A 24605-nucleotide genomic window follows, 5' to 3' on the forward strand; every position below is an offset into this window, starting at 1 on the left:
AAAGCAGGAAACACAGCCAACTATGACCATTAAATAATAAACGCAATGGACAACATTTCAGCACAAAATAATCGCATTGTGGGCAAACATGTCAGCATAAAATAAACGCAATGGGGGCAAACATGTCAGTACAAAATAAACGCACTGCGGGCAAATATGTTAGTACAAAATAAACGCACTGCTGGCAAACATGTCAGTACAAAATAAATGCACTGCGGGCAAACATGTCAGTACAAGATAAACGCACTGCGGGCAAACATGTCAGTACAAAATAAACGCAATGGGGGCAAACATGTCAGTACAAAATAAACGCACTGCGGGCAAATATGTCAGTACAAAATAAACGCACTGCGGGCAAACATGTCAGTACAAAATAAATGCACTGCGGGCAAACATGTCAGTACAAGATAAACGCACTGCGGGCAAACATGTCAGTACAAGATAAACGCACTGCGGGCAAACATGTCAGTACAAGATAAACGCACTGCGGGCAAACATGTCAGTACAAGATAAACGCACTGCAGACAAACATGTCAGTACAAGATAAACGCACTGCGGGCAAACATGTCAGTACAAGATAAACGCACTGCGGGCAAACATGTCAGTACAAGATAAACGCACTGCGGGCAAACATGTCAGTACAAGATAAACGCACTGCGGGCAAACATGTCAGTACAAGATAAACGCACTGCGGGCAAACATGTCAGTACAAGATAAACGCACTGCGGGCAAACATGTCAGTACAAGATAAACGCACTGCGGGCAAACATGTCAGTACAAAATACACGCAATGCGGCCAAACATGTCAGTACAAGAACGCACTGCGGGCAAACATGTCAGTACAAAATACACGCAATGCGGCCAAACACTTCACCTGCAAGAAAAGGCATTTACTCACCTGGCAGAAGACGTCCCCTCACGCAGCCGGCCTCTGGTGCCTCAGGTGCAGCTCCCCCTGGCCTGGACGATCTTCAATCTCCCGCTCAGCCTCTCACAGGCAGAGCAGGGCTACAGCAAGATGGCGTCCGGAGGCGGAGCTCTGTACTGGAGACAAATAGTCTCCAATACAGGGCTCCGCCTCCGGACGCCATCTTCCCGTAGCCCTGCTCTGCCTGCCGGAGAACATTGCAGGCTGGAGCGGGGCTGCGGGGAATGAACTAGCGCAGCGTCTAGTAGACGCTGCGGCTAGTTCATTGTACGGTGGCCAGAGTCCCGAGGCCGGGACGTCCCGCTGCTAAAAGCGGGACGTTTCCCGGGACCTCATGCAGCCTGGGACAGCGCCCCCCGAAGGCGGGACGCGTCCCGGGTAAAGCGGGACGTATGGTCACCGTAATCTAGGTAAGACAGCGCCCATGGCAAATAGTAAAATTCTGCCCCCCCCCCCACCCCCCCCCCCCCCCCTTCAGTTAACAGCATCCTGTCTAAACCTTCTGGACAGGGCATCCTTTCATGCAATCAGAACACACACGTACACACAAATACCAGAATGCAACAGTCACTATGGCATAAACTAGGCTATCCTGCTAATCCTCTGCCTCTTATACTTTTAGCCATAGACCCTGAACAAATTTGCAGATCTGGTATTTCTGACGGAACTCTGACAGGATTAGTCACATGCTTGTTTCAGGTGTGTGGTTCAGACACGACTGCAGCCAGAGAGATCAGCCTACCAAGCAACTGATATTGTTTAAAAGGAAATAAATATGGCAGCCACCACTTTCATATGAATGAAAACAATGAAACATTTGCAGTGACAATTATAACATAATAAAAGCCTAGCAATGGATTACATATCAGTAGGTAGATAAAGTGCTAGAAATAAAGTGCACTATGACAATTTAGGTAGACTGTGTACAAGAGATATGGTCCCAGGTCTATTAAGAGTTAGTAACTGTGATTGGGTTCTTTAACCAACAGTCCAAGTTCTGTGAAACTTTTTTTTTAGCAGCCTCTATTCTTATAGGTGATATTTTTCCGGTGTCAGAATATTATTCAAAAGTTTCTTCCACATATTTACCCCTGTGACCCACCACGTTCCATTTAGTAGTAATTTATCATTCACTTTTAATGAATTTTATGGTATCTTTTCAAGTCTTTCATTAAATTATTCCATTCCTCTTTCTTATTACTCAGTGAGAAAAGGTTTCGTATTTATGCCTTCAAGCCTTGAAGTGGATGTAGTAGACATCACTGATGAGTGTGAAAACTTCACCTTCATCCAACCACTGTCCTTAGAAGAAGTTTGTGAGAGGGAGAGCAAGTTTCCAGTTGTAGCAGAAATACTGCATACAGCAGAATGCAACCATTTTGCTAAAAATGACACTTATTCTGCTCTACAGAAAGGAAAACGGATTGTAATCCATAGAAGAATTATTTCCCAAAAAGTGCTGGCCACAGGCTGTAAGGGTAAGACCTCCCGATTTTTTTACATCCACAAACAATACAAAGGTAAATTTCGCCGAAGGCCAAGAGAGTTTTCAACAATTTATGACCTTTGGACCAAAGTAGTGGGAGGAGAACAGTTATCTGTTGTGGTGACCCAGGACTGTGAGAGCAGTGATGACAACTTCCCTTCACTTTGTATTGGCGATCATCTTCATACTGTACATCACACCAAAACCATTTTATCCTATGAGAATGAACCACGAGAAGTTGACGTTTTAATGTGTAATAAAGAATCAACAGATGATGAGGATGAGGAGGAAGTGGAAACAATTATGCTTCCTTTGTACATGGAAGGACGCTTTGTAGAGGAAGTTAAAGACCACAAAAAGTACAGCATTAACAATATAATAGAAAAACTAAAATTGCCGTGTGAAGTGAAGGTTGTAGCAAAAGATGCATCTTTATCCAGTGACCCTTTGCCTTCTTTTTCTTCTCTGAGGCTGGAAGAGATGGTTGAAGAACCTGTATTATTGATCAGTTTGTTGGACAACATCTCAGAATGCTTTGAGTTACCTATTAAATACCTTGACATTTCACTGATATTACAAGAATGTTATGACCCTTCAACAGAGGAGCTTACTATTTCCACCAAGTTAGAAGAGTTAATGGAAAGTTTTTATTATTCTTTGAGAAAAGATCTACCAAACCAACAACTTCCACCACCTAGGCCTCCAAAACGACAGGTGAAACCTAAAGATGATAAACCAAGCAAAAAAACAGGAAAGTCAAAAAAGCCTGTTCATCCTGAGCTGAAGGTACAAAACTTAATATTTTTTCATGTCAATTATAATTGTTACAATTTTCTTTTTTTATTTGATGAAACATCTCTAGTTCGTATACTTACCATACTACAATAGTACTATATTAACCACTTGCCGACCGCGCACTCATAACGCGCGTCGGCAAAGTGGCAGCTGCAGGACCAGCGACGCAGTATTGCGTCGCCAGCTGCAGGCTGATTAATCAGGAAGCAGCCGCTCGCGCGAGCGGCTGCTTCCTGTCAATTCACGGCGGGGGGCTCCGTGAATAGCCTGCGGGCCGCCGATGGCGGCTCGCAGGCTAAATGTAAACACAAGCGGAAATAATCCGCTTTGTTTACATTATCGGCGATCCCCGGCCAATCAGCGGCCGGGGATCGCCGCCATGTGACAGGGGACGTCCCGTCACTGGCTGCACAGGACGGACAGCGTCCTGTGCAGCCCGGATCTCCAGGGGGGGCCAGGTAGGAGAGGGAGGGGGAGGATTTCGCCGCGGAGGGGGGCTTTGAGGAGCCCCCCCCCCCCTCCGCAACACCCGCAGGCAGGAGCGATCAGACCCCCCCCCAGCACATCATCCCCCTAGTGGGGAAAAAAGGGGGGCGATCTGGTCGCTCTGCCTGCACGCTGATCTGTGCTGGGGGCTGCAGAGCCCACCCAGCACAGATCAGCTACAACAGCGCTGGTCGTTAAGGGGGGGTAAAGGGTGGGTCCTCAAGTGGTTAAAGTATACTGTAAACATCAAAGACGGCAATTAATCCAAGTGGTAAGTAGAGAGACAGATTATTTGATTAATGGCTCAAAAGTCAATAGACGTAGGCTTTGTTCACATCTAAAATAGAAATCGCTGACACCAGCGATTTGCAATTTTGTGGGCGATTTTGTTTTGCACCTCCCGATGCTCGGGTGGGCTCTGCGTTTTTTATAAAGCGCTTTTCTAAAGTGCTTTTGCAGAGCAATTTGTTTATTCACTCCCTGGCGCAAGTCAGGAAGTGAACTCTTTGCTCCGGAAAAGAATAAGTACAATGTATTTATTCTTAAAAGCGCGAACACAATCGCCAGATAAAGCGATTTGTGAGCATTTTGCAGTTTTCCTATAGCTTCCATTGGAGCAAAATCAACCTTAAAAATGGTACAGGCAGCGCCTTGCGGAAAGCAGACGAAACGCGCTGATATGAACTCTCCCATAAGCATTCATTGCACAAGCGTTTTTAGGGTGATTTGGAAAATCGCCGACGCTTGAAAAAAGGGCAAAAACACCCTAGGTGTGAACAAGCCTGTAAGAAAAATGATTGAGATTTAAATGATTGTTATTGTTAAAATCACGGTTAACTATGTATCATTGTTAAAGTGAGTGTTAAAAAAAAACAGATACTTACCTGTGGAGAGGGAAGGCTCTGGGTCTTATAGAGCTGTCCTGCTCCTCTCACGGTCCCCTTATTATAGCGCTGTCACCCCCGGTAGCAGTATCAAACTGATTGGTTGAATTCTGCTATGTGCCGTGGTGGGAGACTTTGGAAATCTGCAGGAGCCAACATGTTACTGAAGACGTGCAGCTTTGTACTGCGCCTGCGCGAATGTGTCTGCTCGCACATGCGCTGAATGGAGCTGCCCAAGTGCTCCCAAAGACTTCTGAAGCCTACCGTGGTAGGTTTTCAAATGGGGTGATATCGCTGGAACAAGGGGACCATGAGGAGATCAAGAAGGCTCTGGGCCCCTCTCCATAGGTTTCTGTTTAAGTATCTTTTTTTTGTATTTTGAATTTACATTAGCTTTAAAGTGACACTGAAGCAAAAAAAAAAATGATATAATAAATTGGTTGTGTAGTACGGATAATTACTAGAACATTAGTAGCAAAGAAAATCGTCTCATATTTTTATTTTCAGTTATATAGGTTTTTTTTTATAATATTGCATCATTCTCTAATATTTGCAGTTTACACATTACTCAGCATTCTAAAAGACTTCACAGAGCAGGATGAACTTTTGAACTTTCCTCTGGAGAAAAAACAAAATACAGTGACTGACACTTGAGCTAATAAGCTTCAGAAGACAGAGCTCTCTGCTGAAAGTCATGGAGCTCATATAAGCTCTTTTGCATAGATAATAACTGGAGTTTCTTAAAGGTGGCCATAGATCAGAAGATTATGGGCAGATTTGACCAAGAAAAAAAACTTACCTCTAATTGAATCTGATTAGAGATAAATTTGTCTCTTGGTCGAATCTGGCCATACACTACAGGCCAACTCCCATCAGATTTCAGCATGAAATTATCAGGGAATCAGCTGAGCCTGCCGTGTCCGCCCCGCCGCTGCCCCCAAAATGTAGAAATGTATGTTGTGTGTGCATTTAACATTACCTGTCCTGTAGCAGCTTCTGCATGGTGTCCGTCCATCTCGCCTGGGTAAAAGCCGCATACACTCTATCGGTGCATAGCATCTGACGTCAGACGCTATGCGCCGCCGGCGTGTATGCAGAACCCGGCGAGATGGATGGAAACCGCGTGGAGGCTGACACCGGACAGGTAATGTATAAATGCACACACTTTATACCTTTATACATTGCGGCGGCAACGGCGGGGGGTTTGTCGTCTCATCACTCGTTCGCAAATCGGCCGCTGTACCGCCGCGCACCCGAGCAACCAAATTCGGCACGACATCTTGCAGCATGCGCGATCGACTGTGCGCCCAATTTCCGTCCTGAAATTGGTCGCTTTGTTGGTCGGACATGCACTTGGCAGCACCAATTTTCATCCAATTCGATTATAATAATCGAATTGGATGGCCAACTGATTGGTTGGTCGCAGGGGCTTAGCAATAGGGGGTGCAGAGGTAGCGACCGCATCGGGGCCCTTGGGCCATAGGGGCCCCGAGGGGCCTTTCCACAACTACAGTATTAGCTCCCTATTGGTCCTGTGCTGGTAATAATCACTTCTATAGATACTTTGAATAGTGGTAATCATTAACAAACTGTTCCCCATCCCCTTCTTGCATCTCTGACACTCTAGTTGCCATTGGCAGTTTTCGTTGCACCGTATCAATTGTTATGTATAGAGTGCTTGGGGGGCCCCATTGTAAAACTTGCATCGGGGCCCACAGCTCCTTAGCTACGCCATTGGTTGGTCGGCTGATGTATGGCCACCTTAACTCTTCCTGTACTGGAAACAATATTAGACTCACATCTCTGCTGCTAATGTTTTATTTCTTAGCTGTACTACACATACCAATCATTATATCATAAGTTTATTTTCACTTCAGACTTCAGAATCCTTTAAATAAGAATAAAACTTTTCAAAGTTTATTTTAAACATTGAGGGAATAGTCACAGTGGGAAGTTGCGGTTTAAAGTCGCAACGTGTTTGCGTTTAGAGGTAACGGACTGCAAGCAAGCAGACTGCAAGCAGACATTATTTTTCAACGCGACAATAACGTCGCTCTGTGAACTGCCTATAGGATTATCATTGCAGTGCGGTAAGCTGCATTATAAGACTTTATAACGCAGCTCCGCAACGTGCCACTGTGAATGCGACCTTAAACCCAAGATGGAATATGGTCTTTACCTGGACTAAAAAAAATGGCACTACGTATAACCGAGCCTCACAGATAGCCCATAATCAGCTTAGCGTGCTCTGGTGGACAGATCACATAAGAAAAGAAGCAAAGTGCAAAAAAAGCCGGCACTGCTAAAACGCTGATTTATTGTGATACAAGTTGGCAGTGGCGGCTCCAACTTCAGATTTTTGGGGGCGCTCAAAGGGGGCACAAGGGCTGGCAGGTGGGGCTTACGGGGGGGGGGGGGGGGGGGGGGGGTAGGGGGAGAGAATTTGCTGCCCGCAACAATGGGCGTGGTCATAGCATAATGTGGGCGGGGCTAACTGTATTGTACCAGCTAATGTAGTTACATAAAAAAATAGTAAGTAGATGCACATAATGACAGACAGCATTTCACCAGTAAATGCACATAATGACAGACAATAATGACAGACAGCCTTTCACCAGTAAATGCACATAATGATAGACAGCCTTTCACCAGTAAATGCACATAATGACAGACAGCATTTCCCCAGTAAATGCATGTAATGACAGACAGTCTTTCACCAGTAAATGCATATAATGAGAGACAGCCTTTCACCAGTAAATGCACATAAGAGACAGTGTTTCCCCAGTAAATGCACGTAATGACAGACAGCGTTTCCCCAGTAAATGCACGTAATGACAGACAGCGTTTCTCTAGTAAATGCACGTAATGACAGATACCATTTCTCCAGTAAATGCACGTAATGACAGACAGCGTTTCTCCAGTAAATGCATGTAATGACAGACAGCGTTTCTCCAGTAAATGCACGTAATGACAGACAGCGTTTCCCCAGTAAATGCACGTAATGACAGACAGCGTTTCCCCAGTAAATGCACGTAATGATAGACAGCGTTTCTCCAGTAAATGCATGTAATGACAGACAGCGTTTCCCCAGTAAATGCATGTAATGACAGAGGATGAGGCACAGACAGACACACAATGGGGCACAGAGGATGGGGCACAGAAAGACACACATTTGGGCATAGAGGATGGAGCAGACACAAAGACACACAATGGGGCATAGAGGATGGTGCACAGACAGACACACAGTGGGGCATAGAGGATGGGGTATACACACAGACACACATTGGGGCATAGAGGATGAGGCAGACAGACACACGTTGGGGCATATAGGATGAGGCAGACAGACACACATTAGGGCATAGAGGATGGGGCAGACAGTCAGACACACATTAGGGTATAGGGGATGGGGCAGACAGACACACATTGGGGCATAAAGGATAGGGCAGACAGACACACATTGGGGCATAAAGGATAGGGCAGACAGACACACATTGGGGCATAAAGGATAGGGCAGACAGACACACATTGGGGCATAAAGGATAGGGCAGACAGACACACATTGGGGCATAGAGGATGGGGCAGACAGATAGACACACATTGGGGCATAAAGGATAGGGCAGACAGACACACATTAGGGCATAGAGGATGGGGCAGACAGACACACATTGGGGCATAAAGGATAGGGCAGACAGACACACATTGCGGCATAGAGGATGGGGCAGACAGATAGACACACATTGGGGCATAAAGGATAGGGCAGACAGACAGAAACACATTGGGGCATAAAGAATAGGGCAGACAGACAGACACACATTGGGGCATAAAGGATAGGGCAGACAGACAGACACACATTGGGGCATAGAGGATGGGGCAGACAAGACAGACACACATTGGGGCATAGAGGATGGGGCAGACAGACACACACACAGAACAAGCCAGGCAAAAAACAGTTTGCAGCTATGACGCAGAGGCTTGCTCCATCGCTCCTCATGCCTTTAATGCTGTTTAGCTAGCTAGCACTACAAGGCTGGCTGTCACTGCACCCCTCTCCCTGGCCTGCAGCTCCCCTGTTTGTGTCTCTCCCGGTCTTCCCCCAACCCCTCAAGCCTCGCAGTTACTCACTTTTGCTGCTGCTTGCTAGTTCTGGCAAGGCACTGGCCAGGCTGGCACCTTAGGTGGTGTGGCAGACAGTCTGTCTGGAGCTGTGAGTGGGTACAGTCTGGGACCATTCTGGCAGGCAACAGGGAGCCAAGCTGAGGGTGAGGGAGGAGGATGCTGGGTTGAGGTGGAGGAGTCAGCACTGTCCTCGTACCTGAGGTGTGAGGCTGTGGCCCGTCTGTGGCTGTGTGAGTCGAGACGAGCCCTGCAGTGCATGCTGAATTGAAATTTGGCGCCATGCGGGTGCCGGGTGGGCAAATGGCATCGATCTGCACTGCTCTACAAGTGCAGGGGGTGGAGCTAGTCACACTCTCTCCAGCCCCCTGCCTATTCAATTCAATCTCACACCCCCTGCTAGGTGCTCCTGATTGGGCAGGGGGCGGATGGACGCATCAAACATGGAGCCTAAGCCTGTTTGCAGTCCTGGCCTGCCTCTGATAAATGCAAGTGCCACCCACAACATGGCGGCCACCATGTCTAGCAAATGGTGGTCGCGCTGAGCCACAAATCAATAGTCAGAGACCCGGGGGGGGGGGGGGGGCTTTTAGAGGGGCTCGAAGGATGTCAGCTGGGGCTTGAGCCCCGGCAAGCCCCAGTGTAGCGCCGCCACTGCAAGTTGGATGCATAAACTTGGTGCAAGTCGCATAACTGTACAGGTGTACACATACCAGATAGAAGTGGGCTACCTTCTGGTACGGTAGGTGCTGGGTGCTCAAGCCTGACGGCCGTTTCGCGCACGTCTGCACATCTACGGAGGCTGCCTCCAACTTGTATCACAATAAGTCAGCGTTTTAGCAGTGCCGGCTTCTTTGCACATTGCTTCTTTTCTTACTGAAAAATTGAGTGAGATGCTAATTTTCTGGCGGTGAAACTTTTTTTTTGAAAATTGCATGCAGTTTGGAATTGGACAAAACAAATTTGGCTAATGCAAATCAGGTTTGGCCTAATGAAATTTGCATCAACTTGGAAAATTTGCATTTTAATGATCATATCCCTTAAAGAGACACTGAAGCGAAATATGATATCATGAATTGGTTGTGTAGTAGGGGTAATTACTAGAACATTGGTAGAAAAAAAATATTTTTATTTTCAGTTATACAGCTTTTTTTTTTTTTTATAACATTGCATCATTCTTCTGTAATATTTGCAGTTTACACATTACTCAGCATTCTACAGGCTCTAAAAGTTTTTACAGAACAGGCAGTGAACTTTTGACCTGTCCTGAACTGTTCTCTGCAAAAAAAACACACAATACAGCTGAGATAACCTAATCAGAAGTCAGAGCTCACTGGATAAAGTCGCAGAGCTCAATAGCTATTTGCATAGATAACAACTGGAGTTTCTTAACTTTTCCTGTACTGGAAACAAATATTAGACTTATGTCTCTGCTCCTAATGCTTTATTTCTTAGCTGTACTACACAACCAATTCATTATATCATAATTTTTTTCCGCTTCAGTGTCTCTTTAAGGACCATTATGCAATATCTGCACTGTTTGTTCTGTTTGTCATGCTGTAAACTATGCAGTACAGATTCAAAATCTCACCATTCAATGAGAGAGGCAATGTGGCTGCCACACATATGGGACTATATTCAGGGGCGTAGCAATGGGGATAGCGACCATAGCGTTGCTATGGGGTCCCTACCTCACAGGGGGCCCGCAGCAGGATGCCCCGCTAGGTGCTGGAGGGGTCGCAGCATGAGGGGAGAGCTTGGTGGCACGTCGGTGGGGAGGGGGGACGGGCCCCCCCCCCTCCCTCACCTCGGGCTCTCCCCTCTGTTCTCCCCTCCAGCATTAAATAAACACTGTATGTAGGCGGAGGCGGCGGGGCAGCGGCAGCAGATACATACCTTCCGTGCGCTCCACTGATGCGTCTCTCTCTAGCCTCTGACGCGACTTCCTGTTTATACCGGAACCTAACCTGGGGGTGCCGCCTGTCAATCACTACCTAACCTGGGAGTCCCTGTCACTCACAACCTAACCTGGGGGTCCCTGTCCCTCACAACCTAACCTGGGGGGTCCCTGTCACTCACTACCTAACCTGGGGGGGGCGCCTGTCCCTCACAACCTAACCTGGGGGTCCCTGTCACTCACACCTAACCTGGGGGGTGCCTGTCACTCACAACCTAACCTGGGGGTCCCTGTCGCTCACAACCTAACCTGGAGGTCCTTGTCAGGCACTACCTAACTGGGGGTCCGTGTCGCTCAAAACCTAACCTGGGGGGTCCATGTCGCACACAACCTAACCTGAGGGTCCCTGTCACTCACAACCTAACCTGTGGGTCCCTGTCACTCACTACCTAACTGGGGGTCCCTGTCGCTCACTACCTAACCTGGGGGGCTCCTGTCACTTCCTAACTTGGGGGGCGCCTGTCACTCACTACCTAACCTGGGGGTCCCTGTCACTCACTACCTAACCTGGGGGTCCCTGTCACTTACTACCTAACCTGGTGGTCCATTACTACCTAACTGGGGGTCCCTGTCACTCATTACCTAAACTGGGGGCTCCTGCCACTACATACACTTGGGGTCCCTGTCATTACCTGAACTGGGGGGTCCCTGTCACTACCTGAACTGGGGGTCACCTGTCACTACTTACACGGGGAGTCACCTGTCACTACTTACACTGGGGGGCTCCTGTCACTGCCTGAACTGGGGGCTCTTGTCACTGCCTGAACTGGGGGGGCTCCTGTCACTACCTAATCTTGGGGACTCCTGGCGCTACCTTAACTAGGGGGCACCTGTCACTACCTAAACTATCCAGGCCAGCCAGCCCAGCATCACCACCAGCCAACCAGCCCAGAATCACTGTCAAAAAGGCCACAGCATCACCACCAGTCAGGCCAGCATTTACTTCAACCAGCCAGCCCAGCATCACCGCCAGCCAACCCAGCCACAGCATCACCGCCAACCCAGCCACAGCATCGGCCACAGCATCACCGCCAGCCAAACCGGCCACAGCATCACCGCCAGCCAGGCCACAGCATCACTGCCAGGCCTTTCAGCCCACACATCATCCCCAATCCAGCCAAAAACAGTATTGCCAGGCACAGCAGCCAGTACAGGAGAATTCAGAAGCCAGGTGAGAGGTGTCTACCATATTAAGGGGGCATTCTACCTGATAATGTGAAATGCTGTCTATTTATGTGCCTCATGACTGCTGAATGTGTCTTGTTGGGGGCCTCATGATTGCTGAATTTGTCTTGTTGGGGGCCTCATGATTGCTGAATTTGTCTTGTTGGGGGCCTCATGATTTGTTGGGGGCCTCATGATTGCTGAATTTGTCTTGTTGTGGGCCTCATGATTGCTGAATTTGTCTTGTTGGGGGCCTCGCGATTGCTGAATTTGTCATGTTGGGGGCCTCATTTTTGCTGAATTTGTCTTAATAGGGCCTCATGATTGCTGAATTTGTCTTGTTGGGGGTCACATGATTGCTAACTGCGAGACTATGGGAAAAGCTGAATCATCATCATATGAGATCTACTTTTGTAGCTTTTTAAAACAGAAAATAAAACTAGGAGGTTGTAAAAAAATGAATTTATTTTTCAGGAGTAGGATGGATGAAATTGTTTATCTTCACAGTTTATTTTCAACTTGGATTTTCCATAATGTTCATGTATGAGTTAAAACGTTTGTACAGTATTTAGTTTAAATTGCTGTTGCAGCAAGGGGGCTGTAAGGCTTGGTGGTGTATTCTCCACAGTCAGCATGCAACGCATGAGCTGGCGTGGAGGAGGTACACACACTAGCACCAGGAAACAGGCTATCCCTAGTATAGTGGAGGGGAGGACTGACTCCAATAGGAGATTGTGGCGCACAGAGCCGGTGCAGATCTGACAGCCACAAACAATGCTTTCGTTATAACGTCTCAGCGCAAAGTAGCGCTGAGCGCACAAACCAGAACTGAGGAGATCAGGACAGGTAGACAGAATGAACGCCTGCTAGCTAGCGGCTACTTAGCGACAGCAAGCGTCCAAAACCAGACAGACTGGAATGAGGCAGCCAATGCGATGCGGCGATGGCGTGCCTCACAAAGACAGGACAGGACAGTCAGAAAACAGCAGGACCAAGACAGATGAACGGAACACAGATAAATATACAATAAGTATGTTTTCCTAGCGTATTACAATTACAGCTATCAATGAAACTATTTGTAACGTCTGACTAACATATGTATATATCGGCAATGAACCGATATATGACATAAGCAGGAACGCTGACTAGGAATGGAGTAACACAGGGAACAGGACTCAGAAGGATTCGCTATCTCTTCGCAGAGATGAACGCAATCCACAAACTGTAACAGAACAGGATTCAGAAGGATTCGTTATCTCTTCGCAGAGATGAACGCAATCCACAAACAGTAACAGAACAGGATTCAGAAGGATTTGTTATCTCTTCGCAGAGATGAACGCAATCCACAAACAGAACCAGGAGCAGGGTAACTACCTCAGCACGGGTGGTCACGGTACGCGCAACCTACCAAAACGTGCTGGAAAGCTGACTAACTGCACACAGGATATAAACAGTTCGTGTACGTATACATCAGCGACACTGATGTATCACGTAACACAAATACAAGGAAAATAATAAACGTGCTGGTATGCATATATATTGGCAATGAACCAATATATGATGCAAAGACCAGCAAAGTATCTTTATAACAAGAAACACGATCGGGGGCTAAAGCGACAGCAAGACTGGCTTACACTGAAGCTATGAAAACCCAAGGAAACCCTGCAGGAAGCAGATCTTTATACTGAGGTCATCCAATGGGAGCAGACATGCAGATTCCCACACAGGTGAATGATAATCAGTCACAAGCTGACAGCAGGGAAAGACAGACAAAGCTATGCAACTTGCATGGAAATAGATCAGAACTGCCTGAGCTGCAGCACTACTACTTCCAGTAATAGCTGCTGCAGCAGCGATCATTACAGTACCCCCGCCTTTAAAAGCGGATTCCAGACGCTTTTCAAAACTGAAATTCCCAACAAAACAGTCTGACTGATAATTCATGATGACCGGGACAGCCCGGCAAGACCGAATTCCAGAATCAGTCCCCACAAGACTGGACCCATCAGAACCAGAACCTACAGAACCATGCCCATCAGTACTACAAGCCTCAGTGTGACACCCATCAGAACCATGATTTCCAGAAGAAAGCCCTCCGAAACTCCCTGAGCGATACCCACCGCCTTCCAGGAACCGTTCAGAAACGCCAAAGCCTTTGCAATGCCCACCGGTACTGTCTTTACCAACACAAAACCCACTGTTGAACCAGTCCAAGGCACCAGGACAAGTTTTCTCAGAGACCTCCCAGAACACCTTGAAGCTCCAAAGAGATCCCCATAGGTCAGAATGCCCCTTAGGCTCACATGGAGAACCATCAAGAACCCCTATGGAACCTAGGGCAATTCCCGAGTCAGGGCCACAAGGACAAACATCAATATCAGGGCTTTCAGGGACCAGAACCATCTCTGGGCATGCAGGCAGACTGGCAATATCAGAACGTGTTCCCACTAAGGAAGCATCAGAGCACGCTAACACCTTAGACACACTTGGGCATTCTGGCACACAAAGAACATCTGGGCACACCGGCACAAGAGAAACCTCTGGGCATGTCAAGGAACTGTGAGCCTCAGGGTCAGCCAAGACAGGACCAAAACCAGGACTGGCCAAAAAAAAATCATCATGACTAAACTTCGCAACTACTGGACTTTTACACGAGAATGCTGGATCAGACTTAGATGTCGCTGATTCCAGCAAAGTCAGTAACAAATCAGATTCAGGGGCACTAACAAGAAGGACAAATCTTCTGATGTATGCACTGAACCAGACAGGGACTCCACAACTACCTCTGGACTGGACAGAGACTCATTTAATACACTGGATTGGAGCTCATGAGGCGCTGCAGAACAAGTCAGTATTGCAGCAGCCCCCACTGGACTAGGCAAAACTGAGGAATTCCCTGGACAGGAAGGGAACTCTGGAACCTCTGCCACAGCGGCCAGAGAACCAGAAACTTTCAGGATACAGGGCTGGGTTTCAGGAACACTCATCAGACCGGACTGAAATTCTGAGATTTCTATTATTTTGACCAGAGAATCAGAATTATCCATGTTACAGGGCAAGACTTCTGAAACATTCAGAGGACAGGGCTGGAGTTCCTCGGCTGTTACAACACTGGAGAGGGACTCAACATTGGTTAAATCAGACTGTGTACAGGGCAAGGTATCTAACACAATTGCTGACGAGGACAATATTTCAATGGCTTCTGCTTTGCTGGGCAGAAATTCATCAAGTTTTATTAGAGCAGACTGTAATTCCAAAACAGCTGCTAGACAAGTGAATATTACTGCAACACCAACTGAGGTAAGCAGTGCTTCAGCCTCCTCTGCTAGAGGGTTTAAAGTATCCAAAGTACTGGGTGAAGCATAAGACTCTGCGACCACAGCTTCACTGGACAGGATCACTGAACAGTCCATATTGCAGGGCAAAACCATGGAAGCACCTGCTGGACAGCATAATGATTCTGTGACCTGAGTTTCATTGGAGAGATCTACTGCACAATTCATGGTACAGGGCAAATTTATTGGAAAATTTTCTGAACAAGGTAATAATTCTGCGATTTCAGGTTCACATAGCAGATGCTCTGAGCTATTCACGAAACTAGAGCGAGGTGTAGAAACAGGAAGATCAAGACACAATGTTTGCGCATCTGAATCACCATTCATTTGTAAAATTGGAAAATTCAGATGCTGGGGTTCTGAGTTTACTAGACAGGATTGCTGGGACTCGGAAACTGATGTAGTGCATCTATTGGCATCTGCTGGATCAGACAGGAGTTGAACTTTATTAACACAGGTAATTTCTGCAGAAGTGTTTGCAGAGACAGGCAAGATTTTTCTGGTGTCTGTTTCACTAAACAAAGAGTCATGAGTACTGGCTAGGCTGGACTCTGAAATCAGCAGGACCTCTGGATTCTCTGCTGAGAAATTTGCGCAGGGCAAGGTTAAGAATGTATCAGTGGCTTCTGTTTTACTGGGAAGTAACACTGAGTTATCCATGGTAAAGGGTGGAATTGCAGGAACTTCAATTTCACACAAAAAGAGCTCCGAATCACCTGCTGAATCAGCCAAAGGTGCTGAAGCAGGCGGGTCAGAACGCCAAATTTGCGAATTCGGAGTCACATAAAAATCATCCAAAATCAGTTCCCACACATCAATCAAGGGAGCCACACAGTCATACCTACACACACCAGCCTCTATTAGGTTATAGGCTGACTTAATGCATGCGTTCAATACCATTTCACTTTTTGCACTGTAAAATTGACAAAATGAACTTGAATCATTCTTCCATTCACAGACCAGGGCTTCCATCTCTCCCCTCTCGAATGGAGGATCCCATGCATACTTAACAGCGAAACATTTAGGCTGATCACAGTCTGCAGATATGATTGTGGCAGGCACATGTATAGGGTTAATTAGCAGGTGATTGGCAGATTCCTTATTCTTAAGAATCTCCAATACCTGTAGCAAGTGTTGAACTGTAGTGTATGCAAACTTCCCTTGGTTCACAAATAAGTTGATTTGTTCAATACTCTGTAATATCTCATCATAATCATACTCAGATAATTCTTTTAAACAAAAATCTTTATTTTCCCTAGCCAGGGAGGAAAGTTCATTAGTAGTTTCATAAGTCCATTTAACTCCCCTGAAAGACAATTGCATTTCATTATCTGTTAATGGCAGAATCTCATTATAGGTCTCAGTCGCTAAGGATAACGATTCTGCAGATTGGACACGTTTCTTAGAACGTTTGCGTTTTGCCTTTGACCTTGCGGTTTTTGGTGATTTATTCAAAGCTGCAGGAAAATTATCAGTAACACTTTCTGCTTGCTGCTCATTCTTGCAAGCAATTGAAGGAGCAGCTGATTGGTCTGCTGCCAGGAGTTCATTAAGAGGAAAAGGCAATGGATCTATGCGCAACCAGTTATGGATCACAAACGCTAGAAATTCCAGCGGTCTATCTTTCAAATCGGAATGATTGAGAACATCAAATGCCCACTGGAATAATTCCCCTTTAAACAAAATATAACTTAGTTGGAGTGCCCAGGTTGAAACAGGAGTCGCTTGGAGATCAGGATTGGTCAGGAACCTGGCACATTCAGAGAAAAACTCATTTTCTGTTTCAGAGCTAAGTTCTTCAAATTTCTTAAAGGAACAGGAACCATAATTAACAGTGTCATACTTTCTGGGAATCCCCCCCACAATGGGGATTGGTAATGGGGTTTTCATAATGTAAGGCTTGGTGGTGTATTCTCCACAGTCAGCATGCAACGCATGAGCTGGCGTGGAGGAGGTACACACACTAGCACCAGGAAACAGGCTATCCCTAGTATAGTGGAGGGGAGGACTGACTCCAATAGGAGATTGTGGCGCACAGAGCCGGTGCAGATCTGACAGCCACAAACAATGCTTTCGTTATAACGTCTCAGCGCAAAGTAGCGCTGAGCGCACAAACCAGAACTGAGGAGATCAGGACAGGTAGACAGAATGAACGCCTGCTAGCTAGCGGCTACTTAGCGACAGCAAGCGTCCAAAACCAGACAGACTGGAATGAGGCAGCCAATGCGATGCGGCGATGGCGTGCCTCACAAAGACAGGACAGGACAGTCAGAAAACAGCAGGACCAAGACAGATGAACGGAACACAGATAAATATACAATAAGTATGTTTTCCTAGCGTATTACAATTACAGCTATCAATGAAACTATTTGTAACGTCTGATTAACATATGTATATATCGGCAATGAACCGATATATGACATAAGCAGGAACGCTGACTAGGAATGGAGTAACACAGGGAACAGGACTCAGAAGGATTCGCTATCTCTTCGCAGAGATGAACGCAATCCACAAACTGTAACAGAACAGGATTCAGAAGGATTCGTTATCTCTTCGCAGAGATGAACGCAATCCACAAACAGTAACAGAACAGGATTCAGAAGGATTTGTTATCTCTTCGCAGAGATGAACGCAATCCACAAACAGAACCAGGAGCAGGGTAACTACCTCAGCACGGGTGGTCACGGTACGCGCAACCTACCAAAACGTGCTGGAAAGCTGACTAACTGCACACAGGATATAAACAGTTCGTGTACGTATACATCAGCGACACTGATGTATCACGTAACACAAATACAAGGAAAATAATAAACGTGCTGGTATGCATATATATTGGCAATGAACCAATATATGATGCAAAGACCAGCAAAGTATCTTTATAACAAGAAACACGATTGGGGGCTAAAGCGACAGCAAGACTGGCTTACACTGAAGCTATGAAAACCCAAGGAAACCCTGCAGGAAGCAGATCTTTATACTGAGGTCATCCAATGGGAGCAGACATGCAGATTCCCACACAGGTGAATGATAATCAGTCACAAGCTGACAGCAGGGAAAGACAGACAAAGCTATGCAACTTGCATGGAAATAGATCAGAACTGCCTGAGCTGCAGCACTACTACTTCCAGTAATAGCTGCTGCAGCAGCGATCATTACAGGGGCCCAGTGATTTCTAGTTACGCCCCTGACTACTACCTAAACTGGGGACACCTATAGACCTGGCTACTTATACTGTACTTAGAGGGGTGTGGGAATGTTGGGGTGGAGGGTCCTGGAGTAATGTTTGGGTGGGAGGTCCGTGGGGTTGGGGGCCCATAAATTTTTTTTGCTATGGGGCCCAGTCATTTCTAGCTACGCCCCTGACTACATTGAATTAAAGGCAGATGTCTATCTAGCTCATGTGGAGTAGCAAGACTTTTAATCACATGTAGTGCCAGATTGTAGTTCACTTCAGGTTCTGTGTAAAAGCGGACCTGAAGAATCTAAAAAAAAAAAAAAAAAAAAAAAAAGGTTTTCACTTATCTGCCAGCCCCATGCAGCCATCCTGTCCATATATGTTAGCAAACGATCCTCTTGGCCCCCACCGCAGCTCACTTTCGTTCTCAATGACTTGCAAGTCGATGTCCACTGTGTTTCCGTGGCCCTGACCGCGTACGTCCTCGTATGCGCTTCCATAACCGGGAGTTACGAGGAAAGCTCCCAGTGACCGCAGCACAAACAAGGATGCACATGGCCATGGACGTGCAGGCACAGTGAACGGCGACTAAATAAAGCAAAAGTGAGATGAGGTGGGGGACCGGAGGATCGTTTGGTAACGTTGCGGACACAGGACGGCTGCAGGGGGCTGGCAGAAGACCCAAGTAAGCAAAACAATTTTTTTTTATTTTTTCCTATGTGTCTGTGCACACTGGAGCAATAAGGTTTTGTAAAAAAAAAACCCATAGCATTACATTGGGAAGAGCTTTTGAAACCTCTAGCGCCCAAACGCTACGCATTTTTACGCGCCTACTAGGTCGGAGCTGCTCTGCTGTCTTCTCGTCACTGCTGCATGTCATGGCACCGGACATGCAAAAAGGATCAGCGGAGCAGACTTCCGTGCAGGATGGGCCGCCGACTCAAGGAGGTAGTGGAGCGGCGGCCAGGGAGTAAAAGACCCCTCCATTCGTTAGGCGGAGCAAGGGAGTGATAGAGCGTAATCACGCTCTATCACTCATACAAGGAGGGAGGCAGTGCAAACTTACAGTGGGAGGGGGCGGAGCCGGGAGCATGGCCGCGGGCCAAAATCAATGTTAATTAAGAATGCACTTGCGGGCCAACTTTTCTGGCGCTGCGGGCCAAATTTGGCCCGCGGGCCAGGGTTTGACACGTGATCTAAGCTGTTCTAGTATTATTGATTGAACTAGGTTTTAAATACAGTAAACCTAGTTCCAGTTATTCTGCATAGGTGAATACTGAAAACAACACCTAACAGATGGCTCAAGCTGCTTTGTGCTACTGCGCAGGTGCAGCGGTACTCACACATTTGCAGACTCCTGCGCTCATAGACAAATAAGGACGTGGCTGCAAAATAGAAGAGGGTCATGGCTGGCAGTAGTGGGGGCGAGAGACCATGGGAGGGGGGTTGCTTCCCTTTAATGCAGCTGAACAAACAGTTATTGGCATTCTGCAATTGTGAGCAGGGAGAGAAGAGGTAATCCTGACAGATGCAAGTTAAATGACACAGAAAGAATATCCTGAGCCCAGATAAAAGCAAATGGCTGTTACTTTCTAAATGACCCTCATACTTTATGATATGTGCAATTTTTAAGCAGGGGACAGGATGACTGTATTACCATTCAGTGCAATAACTGGACAGGAAGATAGCTGTGCAGCAACAGATTCTTTCCATAAGGACATTTCCATTATGTTTTATTTATAAGGCATAAAGTACAAAAAGTACCATATTAAAGTACATTTCAATTGGTATTCATAGCTCTTCTTAGAAAACTAGGCCTGGTATAACCAATAAAACCACAAATTTACATTTTTTATGTAATATTATGTGCTGTTTTGCTTTTCTTATTTCAGAATACTACTGACATTCATTCTAAAACCCCGGCTCTAGCTCCTCCTCCGGTTCCTCCTTCTCCAACTCCTTCTCCATCAGTTCTTCCTCCAATTCCTGTTCCTCCGATTCCTCCTCGGAAGTGCATGGTGGAAGAGACGAAGATCAGTGAGACACATCAAGTAAAGAAGTCTAATGTATATCTACCGACCCCAAGGAAGAATAGTGCATCACATAAAGGTTTGTGCTCACCTTTAAATTACACTCAAACACTAGTACACTACTAAACCTTTTCATCTGTTTCCTGTCTCCCAGTCCACCAAGCAATATGTCTATAGGCTTGTACACACGTCCAACAAAGTGCACGCCAACTCCAGGACATGACCTACAAACTGTTTACAGGACTTGAATTTACTGTGCACCAAACAGCCAACTTATGAACATACTGCGTGCGCACTGAAACAATGGATTGCATGACATGGCGGTATTTAAAACAAACACACCTTGCTCAAATGACTTGTACAAATGTGGCCAACCGCACGACACCAAACTGCCTGTTATCAGTCGCTTGTCTAGTCATTTGCCAAGTGTATACACGACTAATTGTTGTCCAACAGACTAAAATCAGATGACAGTCAGGTAGATTTGTTGGACGTGTGTATGAGCCTTAAGGTGGACGACATCACTGGGTCAGGCTGCACACACTTGTGTCAGCTGTGTAGCTGACTATGCACTGTGTTGCTGTGTGTGTGTGTGTGTGGGGGGGGGGGGCAGAGGGCCGAAGAGTGGCACATGCGTGACATCATGTGGCGTGGGAGCGTTGGAGCTTTATGTCCACACCAATAAAGGTAGGCCAGCAATGTCCTTGAAGTGAGTCTATCAGATAGCAACTTTTATTGAGTAGGAGACAAAACAAACAGGCTCACTCATATCAGGTGTGCAATCAGCACTTTATCATATCCTGATTAGAGATGGCCCGAACGGTTCGACCACGAACCAATTCGCGCGAACTTCGGTGGTTCACGTTCGCGGTGAACCGCGAACTTTATGTGAGTTCGACTTGCCCCATATGCTACATCATTAGGGTCAACTTTGACCCTCTCCATCACAGTCAGCAGACACAGGAAAGCCAATCAGGCTACACTCCCTCCTGGAGCCCCCCCCCCTTATAAAAGGCAGGCAGCGTCAGCCTTTTCACTCACTCGTGTGGCTGCAGTAATTAGAGAAGGGAGAGAACCTGCTGTAGACATAGGGAAAGCTTAGTTAGGCTCTTGTGTTAAGCTTGTTAGCTTGCTCCTTGCTGATACTTATTGCTAAAAAGCAACCCTCAACAGCTCTTTTGAGAGCTAATGTTGTTCTTGTGATCTATTTTTGTGTGTGTGTGTGTGTGTGTGTCCCACAGACACTTGTGTTGCATATACAGCCCTGTCAATCAGTCGTAGCTGGCCCTTGGCCGCTTGGTAATTCCTACTGTGCCACTGCCAGGCCCAGCACATTCAGTGACTACCTGTGTCTGTGTGTGACAGCTGCACATTTTTAATACCAATCACTGCATACCTACCTGTTCAGCGCACCTACCTACGTAAGCGCACGCAGTGTTATATTCCACCAGGCACTGCACCTGTTCACGGTACCTGTGTGTGTGACAGCTGCACATTTGTAATACCAATCACTGCATACCTACCTGTTCAGTGCACCTACCTATGTGAGCACACGCAGTGTTATATACCACCAGTCACTGCACCTGTTCACGGTTCCTGTGTGTGTGACAGCTGCACATTGTATTGATACCAGTCACTGCATACCTGTTCACTGCACCTGTGTGACTGCACATTGTATTAGTCAAGTCAGTGCATACCTTTCACTTCACTCCCCCCAATATGGGCAAAACAAGCAGAGACAGGCCACCCGGCAGGTCTGTTCGAGGTCGTGCTTTCGTGATTTTGTGCGGCCCTCAACCAAAGTACAGTGTTCAGAAGGCACGTGCTATCAACCCCCCAAGATTGTCAGGAAGTAGTTGACTATTTAACACAGAACACCTCAGCTTCCGCATGGAACCGTGACATATCTTCCTCCTCCTGTTTTGATTCTGGCACCCCACTTAACACTCAGTTGGCCGCCACCACCAAAGTGCCATCACCCCAGGGCTCTGCGGTGTGGAAATTTTTTTGTGTGTCTGCCTCAGATGAAAGCAATGCCATCTATACTCTCTGCCACCAAAAATTGAGCCGTGGAAAGACCTAGAAGTAGGGACAACTTTCTTACGAAGGCACATGAAGACAAAGCACAAACTGCAATGGGATGACCACCTGAGGAAAAGCAGCACACAAAAGCAAAGCCACACACCGCAGTGGAAGATACCAGGCCGCAATTATTTCTCAAAAAAGGTGATACCCAAACTGTACCGTGATGTTGAAAGGCAAGTGGTGTCATCTCTGGCACACAGCGTTGGGTCAAGGGTCCATCTGACCACGTGGTCTGCAAAGCACAGTCAGGCCTGCACGAAGACTAAGTCAGTCCTCACACACAGCATCTCTGCCTGCACGCCGTGTGACTGCCTGCCCCAAGACTAAGTCGCTACCCACACAGCATCTCTGCCTGCAGGCCGCTTATCTGCCTTCTCCGCCACCACCAACAGGGTCCAGGACTCCAGGCGGATTCCTGAATTTTTAAGGCTGCTGCTAGCAGCGACCACTATAATAATTTTTCTAGTGCGTGTACATGCCTGCCTAATTGTTCTGGCTGCACTGCGGCTGCAACGACAAAACAAAAGCGTCAAGCAAGGCAATGTCCGCACAATGTCCATAAAAGACAAATAATTTTATTATGGACGTATCCAAATCACCACATCATACAACTCACATGTTTCGAACCAGACTGGTTCTTAATCATAGCATAATTCATAACAAAACAAAAGCCATGTACATGTGTCAATTCCCCTTCGTGATCGTTACCTTGCCGCAGTGAAGGGGCTTGCGTATCACAATGAAGCAATGACCGCCGGCTATATTAGTGTCTCGGGTGGGGGCGGGGTATGGGGGGGAGGCACACCCAAGATAATGTCTTTGCTTCATTGTGGACAGACCAAATTCGATCAGCTGGACAATCACTGTTGTTCTGTCATTGAGCTACCTCAGCCCGGCGACCATATGGGCTTGAAAACAGCTATCGCATGCACTTTCGCCATGGTGTGCACCAGTCCAGCATGGCCGTTACTACACAAACAGCTGTTTGCTGTGCCTTACACAGTGAGTTTGGTCTGTCAGTGTGAAGCAGTACACTAATTACCCCACCTAATTGATGTATACACATGCAAGATGTTTTAAAGAAAATCTGTAACGAAAAAACCTCCCCTAGAGGGTACTCACCTCGGGTGGGGGAAGCCTCTGGATCCTATTGAGGCTTCCCTGTCCTCCTCGGTCCCAAGGTGGCGGCGAAAATCCTCCCGGAGCGGCGGTGATGTAAATATTTACCTTTTGGCTCCAGCGCAGGCGCAGTATCCGCTCCTTCCCACAGAGATAGGTGGAAATAGCCGCTCTCCGTCAGGCCGCTTTACTGCGCAGGCGGCTTGCGCCTGCGCAGTAGAGCGGACCCGACGGAGATCAGCTATTTCCGCCTATCTCCGTCAGAAGAGCCGCAACAGCACCCCCGCTTGAGCCTGGAAAGGTAAATATTGAACAGGCTGTCGGGTCTGTCGGGCCACTGTTCGGAGGGCTTCAGTGAGACCCCCGTGGGACAGAGGTGCAGGGCCGGGCCGAGGCATAGGCTGGAGAGGCTCCAGCCTCAGGGCGCAGTGTAGGAGGGGGCGCACAATTCATTCAGCTGTCATTCCTAATTGTGTATGAAGCAGAAAGAAATAAGAAAAGGGGATACATAGCAGTGACTGTAAGCCAGATAACTATATATTAAGGTGTTGGGGAGGTTGTGGGCCCTGTGGCCCTCTTAGTCTAATAGCAATCAGTGTGTGACGGCTGTGGTGGGAGGGATGGAGGGGCGCACTTTGGTGTCTCAGCCTTGGGTGCTGGAGGACCTTGTCCCTGCTCTGCAGAGGTGGACGGGGCAAGCCTCATTAGGACGCGGAGGCTTCCCCCTCCCGAGGTGAGTACCCCCCAGGGGAGGTTTTTCTTTTTACAGTGTCTTTTTAAAGCACTTTAGGCCTCCAATTTAGCATGCAATGTGATTTCTGCCCTTAAAACGCTGCTGTGCATCAAGTCGGATTTTTCCCAGGGACTTTTGGCGTGTATCCCACTACGCCATGGAAAAACTTGGGTGTTAGAACCCCTTGAAACATCTTTTCCATCACTTTTGTGGCCAGCATAAATGCTTCTAGTTTTCAAAGTTCGCCTCCCCATTGAAGTCTATTGTGGTTCGAAAAGTTTGCACGAACCAAACGTTTTGCAGAAGTTCGCATTC

The 24605-nt window shown here is 47.1% G+C and overlaps 1 protein-coding gene across 1 annotated transcript in view; it reads left to right on the forward strand.

Annotated features, from left to right (window-relative positions):
* Positions 1-24605, forward strand: part of THEMIS2 (thymocyte selection associated family member 2) — a 136386-nt gene that overhangs the window by 59643 nt on the left and 52138 nt on the right. The window contains exons 4-5 of the mRNA XM_068266126.1: positions 2134-3200; positions 20216-20432. Of these exons, the coding sequence (XP_068122227.1) occupies positions 2134-3200; positions 20216-20432 (1284 nt within the window). The remainder of the gene's footprint in view (positions 1-2133; positions 3201-20215; positions 20433-24605) is intronic.

Source organism: Hyperolius riggenbachi, chromosome 2 (assembly GCF_040937935.1).
Source record: "Hyperolius riggenbachi isolate aHypRig1 chromosome 2, aHypRig1.pri, whole genome shotgun sequence".
Lineage (NCBI taxonomy): Eukaryota > Metazoa > Chordata > Amphibia > Anura > Hyperoliidae > Hyperolius > Hyperolius riggenbachi.